We start from the raw sequence: 27,977 nt of genomic DNA, 5'->3' as shown, positions 1-27,977 counted from the left end.
ATAATGTCGTATAAACTTCTTGTAATACCCTGTGAGCCCTAAAAATCCTCTCAAGGATTTGAGAGAGTGAGGTATGGGCCAGTTAATTATAGATTTAATTTTTAAGGGATTTGCCTTTACCCTTTCAACCGAGACTAGGTTTTCCAAATATTCAATCTCCTTGCACCAAAATTTACACTTACTTATTTTAGCAAAAAGTGAGTGAGCAACCAAAGTTTTTAGCACAGTAGCCAAATGATTTAGATGTTCCTCCTTAGTCTTACTATAAATCAAAATGTCATAAAAAACTACAATTATGAACCTCCTTAGGTAGGGCTAGAATACCTCGTTCATTAGTCTTTGGAATGTGACTGGTGCATTTGTTAGTCCAAAAGACATTACTAGAAACTCATAATGGCCGTGATAGGTCCTAAAAGCTATCTTTGGAACATCCTCCTCCTTCACCCGTATTTGGTGGTAGCCCAACCTCAAATCCATCTTAGAAAAGATGGTTGCCCTATGTAGTTCATCACCGAGTTCATCAATTGCCAGAACGAGAAATTTGTCCTTGATGGTCTCCTTGTTTAAGGCTCGGTAATCAATACACATTCTCCAACTACGATCAACCTTCCTTACTAACAATACGAGGCAAGAAAATAGTGACTGGCTGACTCTAGTCACCCAAGTAACTAGTAACTCCTGTACAATTCTTTCTATTCCTAATTTATGATAATATGGGTACCTGTAAGGTCGAATAGAGATTAAGGTTGTTCCTTCCTTAAGTGTAATAGGATGGTCACAACTTCTTTTAGCGGGGTAACCCATTGGGTTCCTAAAAAACCCCACTGTATTTCTTTAGAACTAGCTCTAATTCTGAAGGTGTTGTTGTTTATATTTTTTCTTCTCTTATTTTTTAGATTGGAGGAACACATCTCTCATTTCTACCTTAGTCAACTGGGCTAGATCTACTTCCTCAAGTATGGGTGAGTGATTGAGGTTTAACCCCTTAAGCATTATAAAACTTGTTGCACGAGTAAAAGTCATAGTAAGAGAGTTGAAATCCCATAAAATAGGTCTAAGGGTCCTCAACCATTGCATGTCAAGAACAACATCACATCCCCTTAAGGGTAACTGAAAAAAAAAAAGTAGTAAACAAATGCCCTTGCAGCAGAATCTTAGCCATTTCCAGCTTACCAACTCTTTTAATCAACTCCCCATTAGCAACCTTGGCCTCTATATGCTCCTTAGAAATGGGAGACAATTGAGCCTTAGGGATGAGGGTAGGGTCAAAAAAATTATGGGTGCTGCCGGTATCTATTAAAATCACCACCGGATGCCCTTTGATTTTGTCCAACACTCATAGTTCTAGGACTAAGGAACCCAGCAATAGCATGTAGGGAAATCTTGGGTGCCTCCACCCTTAGATCCTGTACAATTGCCCCTTCCTTCTCTAATAGCTGGTCCTTACTCTGTTCCTCTTCAATTTCCTCCTCTAGATCAAACTCCATACCTTCCATAACATATAACCTGACCTTTCTACATTTACGAGTGAGATTCCACCCAGTGGAATTCTCCCCATCAAACCTAGGAAAATCCAACTTAATGGACCTAAATTGCATCCCTGATAGGCTCCTGACCCCTCAGTCTATGACTCATGTTCTTGTCCCTCACTATGGTGGTTCCATGAATGTTGGTGAGCCCCATTTAGGGATTCCAACAATATATCCATCTTTTTGGCTAAATCCTCCAATGATTTCTGATGGTGTTTTACTCTCTGTTCTTGCAGGTCCTTGTGTTGCTTCATTCCCATCACCAGCTTCTCAAGCTCATTGTATCGAGTTCTATCTGCCATTGTTAGCTGCCCAGTCTCCAAGATCTTACTACTCTTATGCCTGTTGATAAAGACCCAAATGTAATCAACAAGAAAATAATTGAAACAATAGAAAATAAAATCTGATTTTCGAGGAATCAATACCTCCAAAATGGCTAAATGCATGTGTATTCATTCATAATAAAAGTTTTAGAACATTCCTCCGTCTAATATCCTAGGTATAGTTGCATTACATTGAAAGACGATAATACCCTTCATGAGCTGAGACCTAATAAATAAGTCTGAAGATAATAATATAAACCCACGTGACAGCTACCCACAATTAGATACAACTCCCAGTCCACGGCCCATGTCTCAACATAACACAAATTAACCTAAACTGAAAGTAAAGTTTTCAAATGATGGATCTCATTCATTCTCTAGTTCACAAGTCAGAGGGTTAGAGGAAACCCTAGATTTGTAACATGTTGCTCAATCCACTCCATATTCCTTAGCCGCGACTTGTGTTCTTCCGCCGCAAGTTGATGTCTTCACATTCCACCGTCCACTCCACTCCACGCCATAGGTAATAAGTTTTTAACACTGCAATGCCAATTCTAGCATTTGTTTTGTGACATTCAAAGTTTTTGTGTCATATACAAGACAAGATCTTCTAGCTAAATTCATGTGATTGGTTTAAAGCTTTATAAATTAGTGGATTTGATTAATCAAGATGTTGATTTTAGCGATCATGAGGAAAAAGAATCATTTGGGGTGGAAAAATTCGATGTACCTGCAATACTATATTTTCCCTTTTTTTGACTAAAATCTGGCGCCATTTGCTTCATGCCCACTAGTTCTAGTAAGAAGAAGTGCTAAGAATAAACTTATTTATGTAAGGAAAAAGTAAACCTATGAGTCAACTCAATTTGTATCTTCAATTACTGTAAATATGAAACAAAAATATCATTGAGGCTGAGTTTGGCACAAGGAAATAAGGTAAATGGAAATTATCTCGAGTGTTTGACATATAGGAAAATAAAAATCACATGATTTATTGAAAGGTCATTTCTAAAGTATTAACAATTTATGCCAAGATCCTTTAGAAATATGAATAACTTCATTAATAATGGAAATACACATTTTTCATAATAGAAATGCTTTAATCAAACAAATTTTTCATAATAGAAATGCTTTAATCAAACAAAACCCACAGGTATTAAGTTATTAACTGTAACTTAATAGATCGAAGATCCCCCTTCTGCTTTGTGCATTGAGATTGATGTGCATGCTATTGTGGTCTTTTTTATTTTTATTTTTTATTTTTTATTTTATTTTATATAAGTATGCTATTGTGGTCTGTTTTGGAAATACAAACCATTTTATTGAAGCCTTTTCGCTGTGCTGTTAGTTTGCTTGCTCATTATTTACAATAAAATATTGACACTTTTGCTAACTTGCTATGGTTTATATATATATATATATATATATATATATATAATTATGTGTATGTATATATGTATAATTTATCGATATAAAGACTATTCTGAAATGGTATACTGATATGTACCAGAATTGAAATATTCCGTTTCAGTACCTCAACTTAAACCGTCATCGGATTGAAATTCAAAACTTTGGTTTAAAAGTCAGATTTTATTTAGATTATTGATCACTTGCTCATGACAGGCCAGATACTTGTCCTTTTACGTTATTTCTTAGGATATTTCCATCTAGCAGCAATATAATAAAAGGTAAATACAGGGCAAAAAACAACTCTTTAAAATAGGAGATGATGTAATGATGGTGACACAAAATAACAACGGAAGATCAAAATATTTTTATATTAATAAGACAACTTTCACCTCAAATAAGCAGGATTTTGTTTACCAATACGGAGATAAAAAAAAAAATAGTAATACAAGCAATGTCAACGAAAGTAATACACCCAAATGAAGGAATAAATGTATTATCATGTTATTTTTCTCTGTTTCTTTTTTTTTTTTTTTTTAAATATTGCCACGTAATTTCTAATCAAACGTATGAGTGGTAGAAACTTCATCTTTTGAGTTATTCTAAATGTTCTAAAAATAATTACAGGAACTTTAGTCTGCATTTATTTTGTTGATCACATTGAACAAGATTATATAGGCAAATGATTTCATTAAAATAATGATCAAAAGTACAATAGATGGAATTTGGGGACCACCCTAAAACTCCATACATAAGTGCTAATACAATGGAAGAAAGTGTAAGGAAATGAGAAATGATAGTTGCAGTCGTGAGTGTGTAAGTGCCGCATAATCATTTTAAAAAAAATGAATAAATATAGGATCCACATAAAAAAAAAATTAATTTTTTAATAGTAAACCTTATTCTTTTTTAAAGTGACTACACGGTACTTACGTACTCCACTACTGTATGTAGCATTACTAAAAAAAAAATATAAGGAAGGAAATTCAGGACTAACGGAGTAGCCCAAATCCTATGCTCTCTTTGTCAATAGATTTTAGTATGGTTTAAGAGAGGTCCAACCATGAATGTAGTTTTTGTATGCATCCTAAAAAAAGGTTTGCCAATGATTTCTACTCCAGTCGTGAAAGTTTGCTGTAGATGGGGGATTGCATCATATCTGGGCCAATTGTTGTGATTGAAGAGGGTCTCTGTCTCTTATTCCACATACTTGGATAGGAGAGTATGTCAACTCTATGTTTTAAAGAGAAGAAATAATAATTACAGTCGTGAGTATGTAAGTATTGTACAATTACTTTGAAAAAATTGAGATTTTTCGACGGGTCGGTGTGGCTTGGGTAATGCCTAAGAGAGTGGTGGAGCTGATGGGTTGTTGGAAGAAATTGCAGGACAATCATCAAGTGGCAGCAGTTTGGAGAATGATTCCGTTGTGTATCATGTAGTGTATTTGGACGGAAAGGAATATGCGATGCTTCGAAGACAAGGAAAGAGTAATAATGGAGCTGAAGAATTATTTTCTGCACACTTTATTGCTTTGGTTTTCAGCTATTGTATTAAATGGGGATGATATATATGAATTCCTATCTTTAGTTTAACGCTCTTAGAATGTATCTAGGTGTTCAACTGTATACTTCCTGTGTATTAGGTATATGCCTATTTCATTCACATCAATAAAGTTTATATCTTACTTATAAAAAAAAAAGTGAATAAATACGAGATCCACATGAAAAAAAAATTAATTTTTTTAATAGTAGATCCCACTTTTTTTTCAAAATAATTGCATTATACTTACGTACTTTATGACTATATATAGTATTACTCTTTAAAAAAAGCATCAAAGAAGACGTTGCTGCATCTAATGCCTTGTATGTCACTAGTGAGCGAATGTTAAAAATTGTAGAAGCCACCAAAAAGTATCTCCTGGAAAACAAAGGTCCCTGTTTTTAAATCTACACATTAGCAATAAAAATTTGTAATCTGCACATTAATATTATTTTTCCTTTATTGGATGCTAGAACCTTTGGGCTGTCTGATATTTGTCTGTTTGTTTCGTGAAAAAGGTCTCTATTTTGTTGATATTTTAATGCTTCTCAAGTTCTGTTATTTTTTCTGGTTTGTGGAAGTAGTCTGAGTAATGATTATAACTTTTTTTTGAAGAGCAATACTATACAATCTCTCCAATTTCCACATATCATATTTTTTTAAAATTTTTTAATTTTTCAATTTTTTTTTAATTTTTTTTTGAGTTTATTCTTTTTAAAATAATTTAATTCTTCTATTCATTATTTATATATTAAATATTTGATAAAAGAAAAAAATAATAAAAATTAAAAAAAGTGTGGTATGTGGAGGTTGTGTGAATAGTAGGAGGTTGTGTAGATTTTTTCTTTCTTTCTTTTTTTGAAACTGCAGATCAGAATGGTGTTTTCAGGCCTTATTCTTACTTAAAAAAATTAAGAATTAGATTTGAATTAGGGATGCAACGTGAAACATACCTGTAGTTATGTATCAACGAGCTGGTTTGGTTACATAAAACTAAACTATCGCATCTCATCTTATATAATTATTACAACTTTTTCAAATTTTCAAACGAAATATAATAAACAATTCAATTTTTTCAAATTTTAAAATAATAATAATATTAAAAAAATATTATAATAATATTTTATTCAACTTTTAATAAAACATCTCATCTCATTTCATATTAACTGTATCATCAAACGAAGCCGTAGTTAAGTGTAAAATAAAAGGGTGGCACTACAACTATTGAATTTGAGTCTCGATTAGTGTAATTCATCTAATTTTTTTATGCTTTTTTCTGCATTTTTTTAATAACCTAAAGTATTTTTAAAAAAAAATCATAACATCATAAAAAATATTTTTTTAACCATTCAGTAAAAAAAAAATAATAAAATGTATCGAGAGACTTTCTCGAGACACAAAGCATTTCCCGAGCTCGTGGTGGGTGAACGGTAAGGGCATATTTTCTTAAAAGTATCTATATGTCTCATAAACTTAATAGTTCTTGGCCAAAAGTGCAAAACAAAGGTACCAAATCAATATATATAACCTTGTAGAAATTGTATTGTCAGTCTACATATGCTTTTTTTTTTTTAAAAAAAAAAAAATTGTAGTAGATATAGAAAGTAAATGAGAGAAATGATCTTAATATGAATCTTCTTGAGAAACTAGGAGGTGAAGATATTCATAATAAAGATAAATACATTATCAAATACTCATAATGTGGGATTAATATTGCAAAAATAAAAATAAAAAATCAATACATTTAGTACTTTAAGACTTGTATTGATGTTATTTTGGAATATTGTTTCATATATATATATATATAATTTATCCATATATCGACTATCCCAAAACGGTATCTCAAAATGTATCGATACTGATATATTTTGTTTTAGTCCCTCAATCGGAACAGAAACTGAAACGGAATTTAAAACTTTGGTTTATAATTTGAAGGTAGCCGGAATGCAATAAGTTGGCCATATTTCTTCTCAAATGGAGAAAAATACATGAAAATTATACATCAATAGTTTTTAAACGACAAGGAAGACTGAAAAGGAAAAGGGAGAGGGAGGAAGGAGCCCCCCTCATGTAGGCTCCTTTGACCCAATATGTAAACAAGAGCGGTTGCTGACCTTCACCACTAAAAAATAGGGAGTAAATAAAATAGTGTCATCCATAACGGCAATGTCAAGTCTCATATGTAAATTCTCATTGCTCTCTCACTCTTCACCTACTTTAAACTATACTTGTTTTGAACATATCTTATGCATTCGTATTTTTAAATGTGAGCATGAATATGAGTGTAGAACTGGGCCGGATTTTTTCTCAGTTCGGTCCAAAATTCAAAATTCGGGTGTATCCGGGTAGTTATTTGCTCGGATTACACCTGGGCGGTTGAGAGAAACCAGAATCCCGCACATGCTTCTGAAAATCCCGTATATGCTAATGCACTAGCTGCATTTGCCCCAAGAAGCTGAAATGTAGTTATCGAGTTACCATTCTTTCCCATAAGTTGTTGGTCCTAAAAGAAGATCATCATCCCTATACCATGTATGCATCTGACTTTGGGGAAAAATAATAATGAGTAGTATTAAATAAGGAAAATACATGTCCACAAAATTTCTGTTAGGTCCATATTTGTATACTTCACCAATGCTTACCTTTGGATTCTGTCTATGATTATAAAGTTTTAGTGCTGACATTGTACACTTGATTTGATATTGTTTCAACTTGCGTTGTAGATTAAAGAAATCAATTTTCTTCCCAATTTCAGATTCATGATGTGAAGAGTAGTAACATTGTATTAGTCTAATTCATTATGATGTATTATTATTTATTTTATTATTTGTAAATTAATATTTTGCATTGTGATATAACAACAATATTATTTATTTTGCATTGTTATTTATTTTGTTTATTTTTTTAAAAGCTTTTAAAAAATGTTTAAATTATTATTATTTTTTAAAAAATTTGGACAATTTAAACATGATATCATAATATTTTTTTTTTTAGAAATTGCTATAAAAATATTTTTTAAAGTTTACAAAATTTTTTATTTTTATTTTAAAAAGTATTAATAAATCTGGATTAAATTCGATTACAATCTGGTACCTGGATTTATAGCCAAAAAAGGGAAAAAAATCCAAATATCCGGATTTTTAGATTGAATTCGATTATCCGCCCGGATTATTTCTGAATTAATTCGGTTGGATAATCGTCCGATTTTAGGATTCGGATTCAGTTATGGCTGGCTATCTGGATCTAGTTGCACACTCCTAAGCATGAATGTAATTTTTAAAATTACTGAGAAAGTTATGTATAGATGAGTTTCTTGAGATTTTGTGAAACGGCGATATCTTAAAAATTAGGTACAACATGAGAGAGTTTTTTGTGAAATGCTTTATTTTTTATATTTTTTAAAAATTGTTTATGTATATTTATTTTTTGGGAAAATCAAGACAACTAATTAAATAATTTTTTTTATAAGAAATAGACTTCATTTTATTCATAAATGAAGTTACAGCTGTGACTAGTCAATACAGAGAAAAACTCTGAATATAAACCAAACTACATATCTGTTGTACGCCTCCCTGCACACAAAGAGACTAATAGAGTATTAGTCTCTATATAAAATAGAGATAAAAAACCAACCCCCACCTCCAATGGAGGGAAGGGTATTCAAATCGGTTTCCAAACCCCCATCCTACAAAGGAGGAGGAGGAGATAACTACCCCATCCTTTAAAAGAGGAGGGGTTCCTTTACTATGGACATAAGTCCAATAGCCTATTCTTTTGTTAATTAACACAAATAGAGAAACACAAACATTAAGAAAACATTGTAAAAACAGAGAAAATACAGCACAAAGAGGCTGCAGGAGCGCGTGCAGGACACGCGCCAGTCGAGGAAGAAACCGGGTAGACGATTGTGGAGGAGTCGGAGGTGCTAGATCCAGCGGCGCCGCACATGGTGCCAAGAAAAGAAACTACACGGAGGTGTGTGGCAGCCACACACAAACTTCAAACTGGGCGTGAAGGATACGCGCCACTCTTTTGGGCGCTGCGTTCGGTAGGCTGATAGATCGGCAGCCTCTGAATCCCCCTGTGGGGTGTATGGTGTCCTTCGACCACCGGAAAGTCTTCGAACGGCACTTCTCCCTTACTTGGCCTGTAAAACCAAAAAAGTAAAAAAATAACAAAAAACAGAGAAATGATTGAATTGAGAGGAAGGAGAATAAATGAGGGAGGGGGAGGAGCCAAAGCCCCCCCCCCCCCCCCCCCCCCCCCCCCCCCAAACCAGTATTTTTTGGTGAGTTTTCTAGAGAGAAGTGTTATAAGGAATTTTTAACTATGCACTAATTAAATAAATTTCTATAGAGATGATGATGTTTTGGTGTTTAAAATGTATTTAAATTGGAAGTGGAAAATAAATAAATAAAAAATCTCATAATTTTCAAGAAAATAATCACAACCCAACCCACGACAAAACAATTATTAGAAGTGCGGAAAGAAATTAGGCCTTGTTTATTTTCAAAGATGAGATGAGATTTTTTGAGATATGTGTGAATAGTATTGAGATATGTTGAGTATATATGAGTTAAAATGAAATAAGATAAAATTGTGTTTGTTTATAGAGATGAGATGAGATTAGTTTGATTTTTTTGTAAAATATTTATGGTTGTGGGACCCACTTGGGTTTTGCTTTTTTTTTTTTTTCCTTCCTAACATTTCGGCATTTTTTGTTTACCTTTTTTTTTTTTTCTAACATTTCGGTGTTTTCCGTTTTCCGTTTACCACTTCCCACTATTTGCTGCCGACAAAAAGAAAGGACAGGACCCACTGATAATTTTTTTTTTTATATAGTATGGTTGATGAATAATGATAAAATAATAAGAGATAAAATTAGAAGAGATAAAAAATAATATTTATTTTCAAAAAATATTTGACTGTACAAAATATTTTGTATTTTATATAAAGTTTTCTGTACAAAGTTTTCAGAAAATTTGAAAAGTTTTCAAAATTTTGTATTTTATCTCTAAAGGCAAACGAGTCAAATTGAGTCCAGAAACAATTTTATTTTATTTTATTATTATAATTTTTTAAATTTTTATATGAAATATAAAAATATTAAAAAATAATATTTTATTTAATTTTGATATAAAACGATGGTAAATGAAAATAGGGCGTGGACAGTGGACACCTTCCTTGATTACTTTCCCTATCCTTTCTTCCCGTTATTTTTTCTTCGTTTTCCTGTCACCTTCCCCGGTTCTCCCCTACTCACTACCGAATCCCCTCATCGTTGCCCCCCCTCAGGGCAGCCCTTTGGGGCCGTTTCCCACTTGAGTCATACTAGCTTTGAGGCCAATCCCTCTCACCAAACTCAATCTTTCCCTCTCTATCTATCATTCTTTACCGAGCCCTAGCCGACCGAGCTTCTCACCCAGCACGGCGTTCCACAGTCCAACCCAAGAAGTTTTGGTCACTTGTAGCTCCTTTGGGTTCGGTACTCTCGGAAACAAAGGTAATTTTCCTTGGATTAACTGTTTTCTTTTAGATACTCGTGGTTCTGGAATGGGAGTCGAAGGAAATATGAGTCTCGAGCGTTTTTTTTTTTTTTTTTTTTTTTTAAATTTCGGAATGTAGGCTATTTCATACACCGTACTAACTAGTTCTAATTTCTTTGGTCGGGTGCCGCTATTTTTAATCAGAGGCGAGACTGGTGGACATGATATTGAAAGTTGGTACTAGTAATATTCTGCTGGATTTAATTGGAGATTGCTCGAGTCTTATTGGGAAATTTAATTTTTGAACAAGTTTTGAAATCTTCACTTCAGAATATTTTTATTTTATGGGAAAAAAACCCTCCACCCATTTTGGGTTTGGGGCATTATGTGCTTTCAAAATTACCCTCACCACTAAGTTTGGCACTGAGAAAAAGAATAATAAAACGAGAATACACTTCACAATCTCAGATTTTCGGTGACAATCTCAGATCTGGTAAAAAGTGAGAACATGGAGGGGACAATGACAGAGGTATCGATGTGCAGCAGTGCAAGCAGTACAGAGCTGATGCCAGAGGAAGAGAGGATTATGATCCGGGACATTGCTTTGACTGCCGAAGCTAATAGCAAAGAGGGTGACTCCTTTTATGTAATCACTCAGAGGTTCCTTTCTACGCTTTTCCTTCTGAAATTGTTATTCTGTGACATCATTCTTTTTGTGGATGGCTGCCCCCCCCCCCCCCCCCCCCCCCCCCCCCCCCCCCCCCCCCCCCCCCAACCATCCTGCGGGGATGGTTTTTATGGGGATTTTAAAATATCATTTATGTATCTCTATCCTTACATGTGTTTTAGAGATCCTAGAGTGTAATAGGAGGCTACTTTGTTGAGCAATGCTCGATCTGAGTATAATGTCGAGGTTTGTGGATTAAGCGCATTTGCAATGCATTCTCAATGTTTCTATATCTATATATGTGTGCGTGTGTGTAATAACTTGCTTTTACTTATAAAAAAAAAAAATGTGTGCGCGTGCGCTCGATCTGAGTATAACGTCGAGGTTTGTGGATTAAGCACATTTGCAATGCATTCTCAATGTTTCTATATCTAGATATATGTATGTGTGTGTAAACATTCTCAGTGTGAACCAGTTGTGAGGGTTTCACTTGATAATGCTATAGACTGGAGGCTGAATGTGTTGAAGGTGAGCTGGTAGTCTATGCATTGGGTAAGTTAGGCGTTTGAGGACCAAAAGTGCAAGTCCTTTGCGCCTGGCTTGCTATACTGTTTTTTTCTAGAGACTGTGTTATGGTAGATGATCTACCATGGCGTCTAAAACAAAGATGATCAACGCTGGTATGAGCTGGTGAGTTGAGAGTTTCCAATTAAAGGACTTAATGGTGTCTATTTACTGCTCAGCCATTTCAACAATTCCAAGAGACCTGGATGTGGCATTATGGCTTACATTGGATTATGTCTGAGTTACACTGTACTGATGTTTAAACACTAAATTCCTTCCTCAATTCAGGTGATTTATGGTGGTGTATAGGTCTCTCTTTTAGTGAATCCATTAAACCAGATCTCTTCAACCAATTTGTTTGAGGTCCATTGGGGTGGCCCCTAATTTACCTTAATGATGCAGAAGTCTTGTATTGAAATGAAAGGTCTCTCCTATGGTAACTGCTGTAACATATGCTCTTCTAAAGAAAAAAAGGTTTGAGCTTTCAATCTTCAACTATTTGTAAACAAGGGATAGTTTGATGTAATATCCTGTTACAATTGATTACTGTTTCTAGTTTGATGTATCATGTGTGCTGCTCCAGTTTTCTTTGTCCATTATATTTTTTGGGAAAATTAAAGACAGAAATTGTTTTGTAATGTGCTAATTGGTTTCAACAGATGGTGGCAACATTGGATTGAATATGTGAACCAGGACCAGCAAAATAATGCAAATGATGGATCTTCCTTGTCAGAGCATGGTGATTTGGTTGGTTCAAGCTCCCCAAAGAGGCCTGCTGGTATTGATAATTCTGATTTGATATATGATGCAGCATCCGACGATGCTAGCATGGATATTGAGATTCATGATACTCTACTAGAAGGCCGTGACTATGTATTGCTGCCACAAGAAGTTTGGAATCAATTATATTCGTGGTGAGTTTTGTGAAAATCTCCTTTCATTTTCTTTGGTTTCATGTATTCTTTGGAATTCTTAGCATTATGCAAACTCGTTAAAATGAAGATTGGCATTTACAGGATTTTATGCTAGTTTTCTTGTGCAGATCGGTATTACTATGCATTTGAAAATCATCCCTAGACCATGGGTTTTGCGTACTTGTTGTCATGGTTTCTAAATGAAAGCTGGAAACATTTTGCAGCATGCATTTCTAGTCTATTAGAAAAACAAATGAGAAAATAGTTTCTTCAGCTGCAATACTTGTACATTTATGTAATACATCATTGAGATATGTATCAACCACATTTTAGAAAATCTGATTGTTTCTTTATTGCTTATGTTGCTAGTTATTGTGAAATAAAAACTTTAAATGATCTAATCTCAGCTGTGATGAGAATTGTTAATTGGAATGGTCTTGTAAAATAATCTATAGCTTAGTCTTGTGTTACATAAGAAGAGCTCCAAATGAAGCATGAGCCTCTCTTGAGGCCTTAATGACTTATGTGGTGGACTTAATTATGAAATAAAGATGTTTGCAGTATGTGATCATCTATATACATCATGCTATAGACAAGGATTAACATGATCTTCATCCTTAGAAATAATAAATATATGTTTTGTTCTTCATCGTCTTTTCTCAATGTTCAAAATTTTGAGCATTGCGTTTGCTCCACACACATCACGTTAAGTATAACGAGGCTACTTGGTGAACTTCCATGCCACAGTGATTAACATCTTGATTCCTCTAGCAAACTAAACGTTCTACAACCCTTTAGGGCATCACCCAATGAACACCGAAAAGATGGAATACCGAGGCCCATTGTGATACCCCATATGATATGGATAAGGGTAGGTAGTGTATGAGATCCCATATTGTTTGGGAATGAGAAGTTCTTGCTCTTTATAAGGTTTTAATGGGACTTCAATTGTATCATTGACTAGTCCTTTTGGAGTATAGACCATGTGGTTTGGGCCTTCCATTGGGGTGTTACACCCATGCTTTCCTAGCCGCTCCCTGCAGCGACAAATGATAGTGGTTTCCCCACTCTTCTTGCACATGCAACACTTGTCCATTACCAAGATTCTCTTCCTCAAATTATCTATAGTTAGGATCTTTCCCAATGTAGCTATCCATATAAAGAATTCTGCCCTCGATGGAGCTTTGTTTTCATCGAATACCTTCCCAGGGAAAAGGATTACCTGCTGGGCACAATTCATGATAAAATGTTCTGATCTCAAACTTTCATCATTTGACGGGACTCGTCACATTTATCCTTTCCTTTACCTTTCAACATAGTAGAATAGTGAACAATGTACCATACGTAAAGGACCACAGGAGAAATAGCTTGTAGAGGAATGCCGAAATCCTAACCTTCGGTGTTCCGTCGTAGTTCGCTAGACCTTTCAAGCGTAGCTTCGACAGACAACATCTCCGGATTTTTCTCTCTCCAAACAGGAACTTGTCATCGCACTGAAGCTCTTGTCGAACTGAAGCTCTTTTCGTTGAAGCTCTCTCATGCTCATCGCTGTGAGTACAAATTTGTTTCTGTCTTTTTCCTTGAAGTTTAGGGCCTGCATAGATTTCTCTTTGCGTTAGCTTCTAAACAAGAGATAGAGGAGAAGCTCTCGGCCTCGATAGAGCTTTTGGCGAGAGAGAGAGAAAACGTCGCGATATCCGTATTCATCTCCTACAACAATAGTTCTGTGTTGACGCTGTGAGCACAGACCTACCGAGTCCCTCTTCGTCGTGGCTCTCTCACTCGGACAGAGAAAGTTGTGGTGCACAGATCTGCTTTGACGAAGCTTCCCACTCCTGCATCATGGAGCCTGCACATATCTGCAATGTACTTTCTCATTTGAAGGTTTTGATTGATACTCCACTGATTTGTTGCTCCAGTGGAATGAGAGCATAGATGGTTATTTTCGGTGATGATTGCCGGAAATAGTTCTCTTTTTCACTTAGTAGTGTTTACATTATGTGTTAGTTTGTGCGATCATGGGTAGAATCCAAGACCTTCAAATTTTCACTAGAGGCATGTGGGTCCTCAATAAAAATTGTGGAGAACGGCAGAAGGGTTTGGAGGTCTTCAAGTTATGGTGATGAATACGGATTTCGCAACGTTTTCTCTATCTCTCCAGAGTCTCTATCGAGGCTGAGAGCTTCTGCCCTATCTCTTGCTTAGAAGCTAACCCAAAGAGAGATATCTGTGCAGGCTCAGAACTTCGAGGAAAGAGAGAGAGAGAGAGAGAAATAGATTTGTACGCATAGCGACAAGCTTGAGAGAGCTTCGACGAGAAGAGATTCGGTTTGACGAGAGCTTTGAAAGGAGCTCCAGTGCAATGATGAAGTTCTTGTTTGGAGAGAGAAAGCAACTTGATAGAACTTCCAAAGCTCGCCAAAAATACTGATAGGAATCCTCTATCCGCAACAACAATAAGCATTCTACTTAATGCCTCTATAACAACAAGGAACGATAAGGGAGATAGAGGGTCTTGTTGTCTTGAGGGTCTTGTTGTCTCAAACCTTGTGATCTACTAAAAAAGTTATAGTCGAAGTTTTGGAGTTTTTGCACAACCCTAGTTGAACTTTTGTCACGTTCCTTTGCTTGTGCTACATTGGCTAGCTTGTGTGTAACGTCAAAAAACCGCCACCTAAGAAGGTTTGTAACACTAGTTTAGTTTATGTCACAAGTCGGACAACATTGTAATAATTTATATGATTAAACAATTTCATTGAAGAATTCAAACTCTAGGCATCAAGTTTGAGATACAAACAAATTATAGGGACCAAAAGTGTATATCTATTTAAACCACTTCGCCTACTTTCTATATTGTCATTGAAATTAGGTATTGAGGAATTAATGATAGTCTTGTATGTATTAGGTATGGTGGTGGTCCAATACTGGCTCGGAAAGTAATCAGCTCAGGTCTTTCTCAGACAGAGTTGGCTGTTGAGGTGTATCCTCTGCGCCTACAGTTACATATGATGCCAAAAGGTGATCGCTCTACTATTAGAATAAGCAAGAAGGTATAACATGGGACTTTGATGTTTATATCTTTCTTTATTCCCTGTTTCATCCCTCCACTTACAAAAAAAAATATATCTGTAACGAATTTTCTTATCTTAATATTCTAATATTTTGGGCAGGAAACCATTGGAGAGCTTCATAGGAAAGCATGTGAAATTTTTTATCTTAACTTGGATCAAGTAAGGACTTAGGATATCCTTCATACACTTTGAATTTTACTCTGTTTCTTGCTGAACGCTCTTCTTCAGTTTACTTTTACTTTTCATCTTTTAAGAGTGTTTTTCTGTTACAGGTGTGCATTTGGGATTACTATGGCCGTCGGAAACATGCTTTGATGAGTGATATGGATAAAACACTCGATGATGCCAATATACAGATGGATCAGGATGTAGGTTAATGTTAAATCACTTGCTATCCTTTTATGACTACTAATTTCTATAAAGACGTCACTTTACCTTTTGAAATCGGGGTTTGCATTTGATTTACTTTCCGTTGAATACCTAAAATACAAGTATGATATGAATGTGAAAACCGCTCTAATAGAAAATTTAAATATATTATTTAATTTCTTAAGTCACGGTCTATGTTGTGTGAATCATCTTTAGATGTAGATAGACTGATCCAAAAAAAAGTCTTTTAGAAGTGGGTAGTCTATTGTTATTTAGAGAATTCAAAATTCACGAGTAGTTTTTCTCGTGGAGTTCAATAGTGGATATCTAGCCCATAATTTTGTTTGGTCATAGAGGTTCTGTCATGAGAAGAGATGAGGGGGAAAGATATCTATGTTTAGTATGTAAAATACTCCGGGTTTAAGTCACCACCTAAAATCCACTATAAAAATTTAGTTTGTTACAATCGATTTTGAAACTTACAAGATTCTTGAAGTAACTAAATTTGGCTTGCAACACCATGAGTATCCCACTCAATCTTGGCAGCTACGGAGTATCGGCCTTCCTATAGTTTCACCACGAGCACTAGCTCGATCTCTACACCCGGGCAGCTTTGGAAATCCTTTTGGCCAACGAACACGTCCATACCAATGGACTCAACACGAACACGAGTACAATATGATGGAGGTCTGTTTATCAAGAGATAATCGATCTTGAACACTCGATGGATCTTCTTAGGGTTTTCTTTCAAGAATACAATGAATACGACACCAGTGGCCTCTCTCCATGCCCTAAAAGTCGTGCATATTATTCTATATATACTTAGGGTTTGTGTAGGCCACTTAGAGAGTCCAAACTCTAGTGAAAAAGTGTTTCTTGGGATTTTTGCTTGAGCCAATTGTCGAGCGAATTTTTTGTCCAGTTTTTTCAGTCGAGTCATTGTTGAGCTTGTCGAGTTTTTTCTACCTTATAAACGTTGGAATTTGAAGATCTTTGTGTAACATGAATTTGCAGATAATTGAGTTAGCTTTCCAACGCCACGAAGATCACCTAAATCCAATATAAGAGTCAAAAGTTATGGCTGGTTTACTCTGACTAGGTCGATCTCATCAAGTCTTGCAAATTTGCAATTTTTACTCTACCCAACATATTTACAACTCAACTGCACTAATTTTTGTCATAAGAAAATTCCTACATATTATTTTTACATTAACATTAGCCATGCAGTCAATGTGACTCTGAAGGCCAGTGGTCATATTCTTGGTGGTTGAGATGTCATAAATAATGTTTTCCCTGGTTGGGGAAATTGTAGGTGATATGATCGCAGCATGGTCTGTTGAAGGCATTATTGTGGAAGACTACTTAAAAAGTAGTTTTACGATCTTTTTGGAATGATATAGATATAATCGTTTTGGATAGGGTTAAAGATGGATGTTGAGATGATAGGAAAGATGGTTGTTAAACAAGTGGCCATCTAGCGGATATGCATCCTTTAAACTAAAAGAACATTCTACTGATAAAAAAACTAAGGCCCTGTTCGGATTCTGAGTTGCTTTCAACTCATCTCATCTAATCATTACAATTTTCCCAAATTCCCATATAAAATATAATAAAGAATTTAACTTTTTCAAATCCTAAAATAATAATAATATTAAAAAATAATAATCTAACAATATTTTATTCAACTTTAAGCTTTTATCTCAACTCATCTCATCTCAACTCGCTATCCAAACCTTACTTAAAAGGACATTCTGTTTGGATACCTGTAGGGCTGGGGTGATAGGAGAGATGATTGTTAAACAATTGGCTATTTAGTGGATTTGCCTATTTCATTCATATCAATAAAGTTTATCTCTTACTTATAAAAAAAAAAAAAAAAAAAAAATTCTGTTTAGATGCCTGTAGGGCTTGTTCATCTTTTACTATCTTTGGAATTTTATTTTATTACTTTCTTTTTTTATGGCTTGTACAGCACATATTTGTGCCAGCTTCTAAAAAGTGTTTATGTTGAATCCCCTGCGCCGATGATACAGAAAAAGAAGGGAAAGAAAAATGAGAGAAACTAGGTCACAGTATTCGATATGCATTTATTCACTGATAAGACTCTAAGATGCTGACATTCTTATGTTATATACTTCCTGCGTTATGCCTACTTTTCCATTATGAATAAAATCTTCTACTTTAAAAAAAAGAAAAATGCTGACATTCTTATCAAAGAAGGGAAAGAAAACTTCAATAATTGCTGTCGATGGTCATGTTAATGTAACAGGAGTATAACTGGTATAAGCTCAGTTGCCACGTGTGTTCTGGTGCTCTTTTGATATTCAAACCACATCCTGTTGAAAGTGAAAACGGCTTCCGTCATTGCTTTTAACATATTAACACTTTGTTTAACTAGGTTCATTTACGCACTCACACATGCTACTGGCACCAGCACAGAAAATAATGACAGCGATGTAATACATGTAAACATGCGTATTTGCCTTGCCTTTATGAATAAAATGATTGCTTACCTATAAAAAAAAACATGTAAACATGCAAATTTGAAAATGTCACTTACATTAAAGGAAATGCTCTCCCCCTCGTATAAATCTTTTGGCTCATTTCTTTCTGGTTCTATATATTTGATGATGGCCTCCCTCATCTTGATTTTACCTAGTACATTTTTTGGGTTTTTGACATTCAATTTTTGTTTTGTTCTTTAATCGATTAAAACAGATTCTGGTGGAGGTCCTTAACCATGTGAATGGTACTGCACTGGCTGGTTCCATGACTTCTGTTCAGGACAATGGATCTTCGCAGAGGGAAGCTACTTCTTTTCTTATAGAGCCTTCTAAGTCAAGTTTATCAATTGCAGGAGGCTGGTCAGCAAGTAAGGGTGCATCTAGAAGCAACATTATAGAGCTGCCACAGAATCAGAACCCGACTTCTCTGGTCAGAGAGGTTGAAAACGCTTATGGAACCAGCAGCGTTAGTACAAGGGGTGCTACTGGTGGTTTGACTGGGTTGTTGAACCTTGGGAACACTTGTTTTATGAACAGTTCAATCCAGTGCCTTGTTCACACACCAGAGTTTGCTAGATATTTTCGGGAAGATTATCATCAAGAGATTAACTGGCAGAACCCTTTGGGCATGGTGGTAAGTATCAAATATGTTTATAATATGTGAAACCTTCAATATTTTTGTCAAAGCGTGATTTTAATGTCTTTTGAGATTTTATATGAAATTTGATGTCTAAAATCACTTTTTTTTGAATTTCTTGGATAAGTTTGTAGTGCCTGTTATTTTTCAAGAATTGTTGAATACATTATGGTCTCCAAGTTGCCTTTGTTGCTCTTTGCAAAATCCTGATCTGCATTTGAGATCCAGTTTTATTTCTCAATTGAGTGAAATTTTTGTTGTTAGAGTAGTACCTCTATACATCTTTATTCTCCAGATGGTCCTCCTTCCATGTTATTCATTTTCATCATTGAATAAAACTAGATCATGGAGGCTGTTGTATGGTGGTATTGTTCTAGTGAGACCTTCTACCTTATGTCTACATTTTTTAATAGATGAACCATATGTCCAACCTTTTAAATCTGGTTTATGCATTTTTTGTTTTTTATTTTTGGTCAAATACCTTTTAAGGCTTATTACACAGCTCATAAACACTGAATAACTGTCAGGTTGCTTGGTTTTACTTCATTCTTAATCAAGCACAAGGAGGATGGCTTGCTTCCAAATTTGAGGTTCATTCTCCGTAATTGTTTATAGAGGTGCTGATGGAAAGCAACTAGTGTGTTTTTGGGTTCAACTATTTGATATAGCTATTCTACAACTGGGTTCAGCTGTAAAAATACCTGTTCCTCGCTACTCTACCTTTGGCTATATCCTTTTTTACTTGTGTGCCAATTTATGACACTTAAGCCCATCTTTTTGTGGTCTTCTTCTTTTTCTTCTCTGTGCAGCACTTTCACTAGTCCTTTTAGAGTACAAGCCAATATGTGAGGTTGAACTTCCTTGTCTTACAAATGGTATTAGAATTTGTAAATTAAAGCCTCTGGGAATCATTATAAATCCCAAAAGCGACTCCCTCTCAAGTGATGTAGAACCTTATTCACCACTCTGATGTGAACTCCAGGGTATTCCAACTATCTAAGCACCTAAGGAAAGCCCAATTCATATCTTGGTTTATATTCCAAGTGGAGCCCATCATAATTATTTTAAAATGAATGAAGTTCTCTTCTAGACAATGTGGGATTTTGTTCACTATTCTCTAGTACTTAATTCGAGATGTTACATTCTTCCTCCCCCCTTATATCCTTCACATCTTTGTTAAGCCATCCCATTGTAAGTGGCACAACTCAAATTCCACTCTTCTGGTTGGGAACATGGCTCTAATATCATTTGTAACAACCCAAGGAAAATATAAAACCATATCTATGCTTATACTAAAAAAAGATAAGTCAAGATTACAATTGGAGTCCCTTATATTCATTAGAAACCACAAGAACTTCCATTCCTTACACATTGTAGGATCCCATTCACCACTCTCTCGTACTAAATCCGGGGTGTTATATTTCTTACCGATATTTCTTATACTATTCTTTGTTGATTGCCAAACGTTGATGCTAGTTTTTGGTGCACTTGTTTCTGGTATATACATTATTGATATTCAAATATATGAGTATTACTATTATGTTGTTATTATAGTTATTGAAATGGTCATTTTGTAGGGTGAACTAGCTTTAGCATTTGGTGAATTACTTCGGAAGCTATGGGCACCTGGGAGAATGCCAGTTGCGCCCCGATCCTTTAAAGCAAAGCTTGCCCGCTTTGCACCTCAATTTAGTGGATACAATCAGCATGACTCTCAGGTTTTGTGCTTGCCATGTAGCTTTTATTCATTTAATGGTATCCATGCAATTTGCATCTTTAAAATGGTTTGTTATTTTGTCAGGAACTTTTAGCATTCCTACTAGATGGTCTTCATGAAGATTTGAATCGTGTCAAACACAAACCCTATATAAAGTCCAAGGATGCTGATGGACGACCTGATGAAGAAGTTGCTGACGAGTATTGGGCGAATCATATTGCTCGGAACGATTCTATAATTGTTGATGTGTGCCAAGTGAGTATAGTCTTGATGATATCTTGTATCCAAATATCTAGTGTGGTTGATGGTTTTATGCCTTTTTATGGTGTGCGAGGGCCCCTCGTTTTGGAATTAATCATCCCTATATGTCTTTTTATTTTCGTGGATGGCTTACATGGAATATTGGTGAAGCTTTGAGGGTCTAATAACCCAGATTGTGTTTAGGAAGTTGGTAAATGAGATCTCAAATTGCTTGGGAGGTAGAAGTTCATGCCCTTTGTAATATTACAAGTACTTCATTCCAATTGTAATGTTGACCAGTCATTTTAGAGTATGCACCCAGATATGGCTTTGGCCTTACTTGAATTATTACAAATGGTATCAACGTCAAACATAACAAGAAGTGTGGGATTTGAGTCGTGCCACTTATATGTTAGAATGATTTGATGACGACGTAAGAGGGATTTGGGAGGCAGGAATGGTGTCCCACATTGCTCATGAGAAAGAAGTTCAAACTCTTTTTATTTTTTTATTTTTAATTTTTTTTTAAAATTTTAATTTTTTATGTCGGGGAACCTTTCCAAGGCAAGGCCCTTTGGACCCACTCCTGCAGAGTAAACCCTGGTCCCAGGCATCGTACTCTCGAAAGTTTTCCTACACGGAACTGGTTAAATCGCTGGCTTTTCACCAGAGGATGTGGCCCCAAAGGATTGTTTTCACCCATGAGGTGTTGAACCTTGGATCTTGAAGGGAGTGATACTCCAAGACCAAGGCCTTCACCACTTGGGCCAACCCTTGGGGTTTAAGAAGTTCAAACTCTTTATAATGATTTCAAGGAACTTCAATTATAATATTGACTAGCCCTTTTGAAGCATGGGTTCAAACCCGGCTTGGGCCTTCCTTGGTGTCACCATTACACCGGGTTATGCCTTTTTTTTTTTCAATAATTTTTTTTATTACTTCCAAAATAAGAGAACATATGAACTGTTTATATCACAATTTTTACTGGAACTCAAGATTTCTCATGGTAGGGCAAGATGGAAATGAGAATATTTGGTTTCATCTATTCAAACACTTCGCTAAGGTTCAATTGTATGGTGAATATAAATGATTCAGACTGCTGCTTGGAGCAGTGCCATAAGAGATATTTCGAGGCATTGAGGGGAGGGGCTGGTAGTATTTTTCCTTTGAATATTGGATTTTTGGTGGCAAAGTTTTTGTGGAATTAGGTTTTTGGTTGGACAGGTATATATTGGGTGATGCCTAAGGAAGTTGTGGATCTTCTTGCATGTTGGCGTGGTTTTGAGGGAAGGAAATGTGTAGCTGCCAGATGGAGAATGATTCCTTTGTGTTTAATGTGGTGTCTTTGGCTGGAAAGGAATGAGAGATGTTTTGAAGACAAATAGCATTCTTTTGAAGATCTTCGGAATTTTTTCTTTTCTACTTTGTGTTTGTGGGCTAAGATCTTTTCAAGGAATGACGATAATGTACTGAATCTGTTTTAGTTTTCCTGCTTTCTAGAGTGTAGTAGGTATTTCCTTTGTATACATCCTGTGTACTTGGGTTGTGCCTATTCTTGGTAATAAAATTTCTTATTAATTATAAAAAAAAACTTTTCCTTTGAATAGTATTTTAGAACATCAAAGCTCTGCCAGTGGCATTTTCACTTGGGCTGTAAGATTTATGAAGATTCTTATAATGAATACTTTGAGAAAGAATCGAAACCATTACAAAATGGTGTTCCATGTGTAGATCAAAATGAGTGTATCATTTAATTCTTCACCTTGGCGGCATTAGGGAACTGAGGAACTTTTGTGTTTTGCTTGTTTTGAGTTAAAATGGCTTATCAAGACCGGTAGTCAAACTGTTGCTGTTGGAAAGGTTACTTTGGTAGACATTATAATAGATAAATTTCTAAGGTAAGTCTTTTTTTTCTAATGTGATGGATCGTAACTCACACTAAAAAAGGTTGGGTTGACATACCTTGTTATGAGTGCCTTTCAGTCTTGATCCCATGTTCTGCTTCATAACCTTTGATGGTTTGGCCAAAAGAGGCATGCATTATCAATAATTGTTTTATTATGACACAGGAACTGAAAGAGGCATTCAATATCTAGCTCTCAAGGACTTGTTCTCAAATTCATAAGTTTCAAGAAAATAATTCTTTGTACAAAGAATAACCACTTACCAAATATCAATAATCTTGAGTGTAGAAGCATTGTCAACAAAAATCTTCATTTGTATTTTGGTTCTGTGGAAGACAATGTTTCTCATGTAGTTATTTAGATCTAATATATTTGTATGTGTCTGGGAATCTTAGCTTTGAATGATTTTAATTTAGACCTATCCTGGCACTATACAATTATATAATTTTACGTTGAATTACAGAGTATGAATGAAAATTTAGCTGTTGATGTGAAGTTTCACGTGGAAAATAACATGTGGAAAATAACATGTAGAAAAAGGAACTGAAATAATATGATCTTTTGTTGTTAAACAAAAAATGGAGAACTTTTTTACCCATAGCTAAAAATTATGGTTCTAATTCTGATCTATTTAAGTTTCTCACCTCAATAAATGTAAAACGCTCAGATGAGGTTTGACAGTTATGCTCGTATTTTTTCTCACATAAATCTCTCGCTCACATCGTGCCAAAACACTTGCCATTTATTTTCATCTTTATATGTCGTTACTTGTCCAAATTCATTCACTTGCCTACTAATGCTTCTGGACTAATGCTAAGTATTCTTCATTTGACAGGGCCAGTTCAAGTCGACATTAGTTTGTCCAGTGTGCAATAAAGTCTCCATCACATTTGATCCCTTCATGTATCTTTCCTTACCACTCCAGCTTACCATTACCCGCACCATGACAGTGACTGTTTTTACTTGTGATGGAAGTGCCTTGCCATCTGCTTGCACTGTGACTGTCCCTAAGCAGGGACGTTGCAGGGACTTAATCCTGGCACTTAGCAGTGCATGTTCCTTGAAGCAGAGCGAGAAGCTTTTGCTTGTGGAGGTTTGCAGCTGTGAACTTTCTGAAATTTGTAATGGAATTATTTTGTGCATGTTTAATTGGTTTAAATCATTCAAATCTTTGGTTCACAGATACGAAACCATTTGATTCAAAAGTTTCTAGAAGATCCTTTAATAATGTTGTCCACCATCAAAGATGATGACCACCTTGCTGCCTACAAGATGCCGAAGCTGGAAAAGAACACGAAATATCTTCAGTTAATACACCGCCGCAGAGAGCAGTATGTATAGTTTCATGAATGCTACATTAGTTAGAATGATACAAAAGTGGGCTGCTTATTCTTCTGTCTCTCTTTGCAGTAGCCTTGACCCCAGAAATATGGTCTTGGTCGTTTTGTCCAATTATTTTTGCAATGAACTTTTTTGTCTTAATGCCACTGCTTTGATAACTATCACAGAATTCCTGAGGACATAGATAGTTCTTTGCTAGTTAAGACTGCAAAGTTTCTCTTCATTGTTATTATTGTTTTCCAGACCAAGAATATGTGCCTTTAGTCAAAGGGCCTACTTATATAAAATATATATCATTACCAATAAAAATATATATATATATATATATATATATAAAATATATATCATAGAAAATGAGAAATCCCAGACATGACATGGTTGGCAGAGTCGTTCTTTTTTTTATTTGGACAGAGTCAACGCAGTGATAATCATTTGAAAAAAATTAAAAACGGCATTATCACTTTAGAAAAAATAAAGATTTCCCTTGTCAGTTTCATTCTTTATAGTATGTTCCTGTGTTGCGCCAGTTCTGAATTTGTTCTTTTACAATTTTGTGTCTTGTAGGGAAGCTAGTGATGCTGAAACCACGTCAGGATGGAAACCCTATGGGACTCCTCTTGTCTCATCAATCTCATGTGATGATTTAATTACAAGAGGGAATATACAGTTACTTGTTCACAAAATGCTTTCTCCAATTGCAAGAACAGAGAGCCTAGGACAAACTGATATTTCTAATATTAGCACCAGTAGAGCAGCTTCTGACCAATGCTGTGATATCAGCTCCGGTGAGGCATGCATGGACTCCTCTACATCAAATTCACTAAACAAGGATGGCACTAATTCTGAAGCAGTAGCATTACTCAGACTACCTCTTCAGTTGGTTGATGAAAGTAATGCTTGCATTGATCTGTCTGTGGGAGAGGACAAGCCTATTAGACTGTCCTTATCATCAACTTCAATACTAGTTTATGTTGACTGGTCACAGAAGCTTCTAGAAAAGTATGATACACACTATCTAGAGAACTTGCCAGAAGTGTTTAATGGGCCACCTAGCAAGAAAGCCCGTACTGAACCTCTATCCTTGTACACTTGCCTGGAAGCTTTCCTGCGTGAAGAACCACTGGTGCCTGAAGAGATGTGGTTAGTTTCTTTTCCTTCTACTGCTACTGCTATGACTACTATGTTGCTGTCCTTACTGTTGTCCTTGTTGTTTGTGTGTGCATTTGTTCATGATGCATTTTGATTGAACTGATGGTGATCCCACCCAAGGGGGGCATAAATAATGTAAAGATTGATTTATTAGTAGTAGATTCACTGAATATATTTTTGTATACATTATAGACTTATACAGTTTCAACGAAAGCAAATGACTTCACATATGTCATGGGCTTTTTCGGTCATTAGGGGCTCTCTAGTATGGGCTAGGTGTTTTCTTGTATACGTCCAGTGTACTTGGTTACTATATAATATTTTTAATTACAAAAAAAAAAAAAAAAAAAAAAAATTATAGACCTATACAGTTTAGTTCAAAAGAAAAAGGAATTTGTTGTCCCTTGTGTGAACTATATTCTACAGACTGAAAATGGCAATGATTGAGGGTTTCAGTCTTGCTACCTTTTTTCTGGCTGATTACCTTGCCTTTCACTAGGACCGTATGGTTGTGGCAACATGGAAGTAGGTGCAGGCTGTTACTTTCTGTTTGTTTACTTTGAGACGTCTTAGAAGTTGAGCATTTTACACTTTCGAATTGAGTGAATGCAAATGCCCTTCCTTAGTTACTTAATGGGACTGCATGTGGTTTGTGTTATGAGATATTTTTCATTTACTCAACGCGTCTTTTGGCGAATCATAACATTTTTGCACTTTGCTAAGCATACTTCAAATAAAGAATTTTTGAAATTTCCACTACTTTGCACGTCCTATTGATGCTTCTAGTGTAATGTTCTTATATCAGTTAGAATATCTAAAATTCTAAAACTGTGATCAATACAAAATCCATGTGAAAGAATGTCTACTCACTGAACAACTAGACACTTGCATGATTTGTGATGTGTATCTGATGAAGGTACTGTCCCCAATGCAAAGAGCAACGGCAAGCAAGTAAAAAGCTTGATCTATGGAGGCTTCCAGAAGTATTAGTGATCCATCTAAAGCGATTCTCATACAGTAGGTCGATGAAGCATAAGGACCTGCTGAAGCTAGAAACCTTTGTCAACTTCCCTATTCATGACTTTGACTTAACAAATTATGTAGCCAACAAAAACAATTCCCAACGTCAACTCTATGAACTATATGCCTTAACTAACCACTATGGTGGCATGGGTGGTGGGCACTACACTGCGCATATCAAGGTGAGTGAGAAAGCTAGGTACCCTTTTCTCTAAGATTTTGTCTTTTGTCCAAACTTCAGCTGTCCTGAGCTGGTGCAAACTCTCAGTTGCTTTTGAAACTTAAACATGGCATTTGCCACTGTTGTGGGTGTTGCTTTGCTGTTTATTGTTGATCTCTACTGTCTTTATTATAACGAGTACATATGAAAAATTTTGTAACCATTGTTTTTCTTGTTTTAATATATATATAGATGCATGTCTGGGGCCTCTGTACCAACGTTCCACTAAGTTTTCTTTTTAGTGGACTTTACTTTTTCTAATACCTTATCCTGAGATACGCTATTTTCTGTTATGTGAAGCTTCTAGATGAGAATAGGTGGTACAACTTTGATGACAACCACATATCCCACATAAATGAGGAAGAAGTAAAGACAGCTGCTGCATATGTCCTCTTTTATCGGAGGGTGAAGACTGATGATGCCACTGCTAGCAATGGGGCACAGTCCTGTGCAGATGTCAACAACATTAGCTCTCAAAAGTGACACAATGAGATGTATATTTCTTACACCCAGGTATGCATGCATTAACATTTGGTTTTGTCTGTGAAGTGTATGGGGCTGTATGAGCCTTGCATTGTAATGAGTCCAGCTGAGGGTAGACATGCATTTGGGGAACTGTTCCAAGTGCGCTGGAATGCTGTGTGACCTTGGGGTCTTGTTACATAACTGGACTGGTGTATAATTGAAAGTATATTTTTGATAATAAATGGGTGTGGCAATTATGAACTCACTTCTAGACGTTATTATATAGTTTGAGGCCAGCGCAGAGAATGAAAATGAGGGTAATGCTCTTCTTATCTGAGAGGATATGCCGTGCAGAAAAAGGACCTGGATGTTAATATTGTACTGCTGCTTATGAAAATGACCAGTTTTAGCTCATGCCTCCCGGCTTCCATGGATGTTTTATTAAGATCTGCTCATGTTTGGCATATTGCAGATCTCACAGGCTGTTTACTGTGTCGATTCGAAGTCTGATTCTGCAGGTGATTGTGGTGGAGCAAAAGTGGCATGTTAAATTAAGCATTAAGAACTAGTCCTTTGCGGTTCTGAAGATGATTTTATGGTTTCATAGCCGCAAAAAGCTGCTAAGAGTTGGCTGGGCGTCAAATTACATATCAGTCTCACAGACGCTCCAAATTCGATTTTACTTGCCAATTTAAGGGTGGCGGACATGCTTTTGTATCCAAAAGCCCGAGGATTTTATTATTTTATGTTGTAAAAAGATACTAAATCTGTTTTTATATATACCAACTGTCATCCCGATATCTGACCGAAGCTTCAATTGCCTGCAAAATCTGTTAGCATTCATAAAATATTTACAAAATATCCATACATCCATCTGCCTATTTTTCTTTGTTAGATATGGCGATAAT

General features: G+C 35.6%; 1 protein-coding gene across 4 annotated transcripts; it reads left to right on the top strand.

The window, feature by feature from the left end:
* The first annotated feature begins 9,956 nt into the window (after window positions 1-9,956).
* Window positions 9,957-27,923, top strand: LOC121250981 (ubiquitin carboxyl-terminal hydrolase 5). Of its 4 annotated transcripts, XM_041150268.1 has the most exons (16): window positions 9,957-10,304; window positions 10,776-10,947; window positions 12,178-12,432; window positions 15,338-15,482; window positions 15,603-15,662; window positions 15,776-15,871; window positions 18,591-18,621; window positions 18,730-19,010; window positions 20,591-20,731; window positions 20,815-20,985; window positions 23,710-23,967; window positions 24,057-24,205; window positions 24,780-25,355; window positions 26,281-26,566; window positions 26,905-27,117; window positions 27,542-27,923. In XM_041150268.1, the coding sequence occupies exons 2-15, from the start codon at window positions 10,796-10,798 to the stop codon at window positions 27,085-27,087; spliced, it is 2,784 nt and encodes a 927-aa protein (XP_041006202.1). In that variant the 5' UTR covers window positions 9,957-10,304; window positions 10,776-10,795; the 3' UTR covers window positions 27,088-27,117; window positions 27,542-27,923. The 4 variants fall into 4 exon arrangements, with proteins under 4 accessions (XP_041006202.1, XP_041006185.1, XP_041006193.1 ...); XM_041150251.1 differs by having other exon boundaries at window positions 18,591-19,010; XM_041150259.1 differs by having other exon boundaries at window positions 10,756-10,947; window positions 18,591-19,010.
* The last annotated feature ends 54 nt before the right edge of the window (window positions 27,924-27,977 follow it).

This window comes from Juglans microcarpa x Juglans regia, chromosome 1D, assembly GCF_004785595.1.
Source record: "Juglans microcarpa x Juglans regia isolate MS1-56 chromosome 1D, Jm3101_v1.0, whole genome shotgun sequence".
In the NCBI taxonomy this organism is placed as follows: domain Eukaryota; kingdom Viridiplantae; phylum Streptophyta; class Magnoliopsida; order Fagales; family Juglandaceae; genus Juglans; species Juglans microcarpa x Juglans regia.
Note: the sequence above shows the minus strand (reverse complement) of the source record. Positions and strands in the feature narration are given on the sequence as shown.

What these genes read in the sequence shown, in the direction of transcription:
- LOC121250981 (XM_041150251.1), top strand. Translation starts at nt 10,796, where the DNA reads ATGGAGGGGACAATGACAGAGGTATCGATGTGCAGCAGTGCAAGCAGT. An exon ending in AGAACCCTTTGGGCATGGTG is followed by an intron (nt 19,011 to 20,590) that starts GTAAGTATCAAA and finishes GTCATTTTGTAG; the next exon opens with GGTGAACTAGCTTTAGCATT. An exon ending in CTGGTGCCTGAAGAGATGTG is followed by an intron (nt 25,356 to 26,280) that starts GTTAGTTTCTTT and finishes TATCTGATGAAG; the next exon opens with GTACTGTCCCCAATGCAAAG.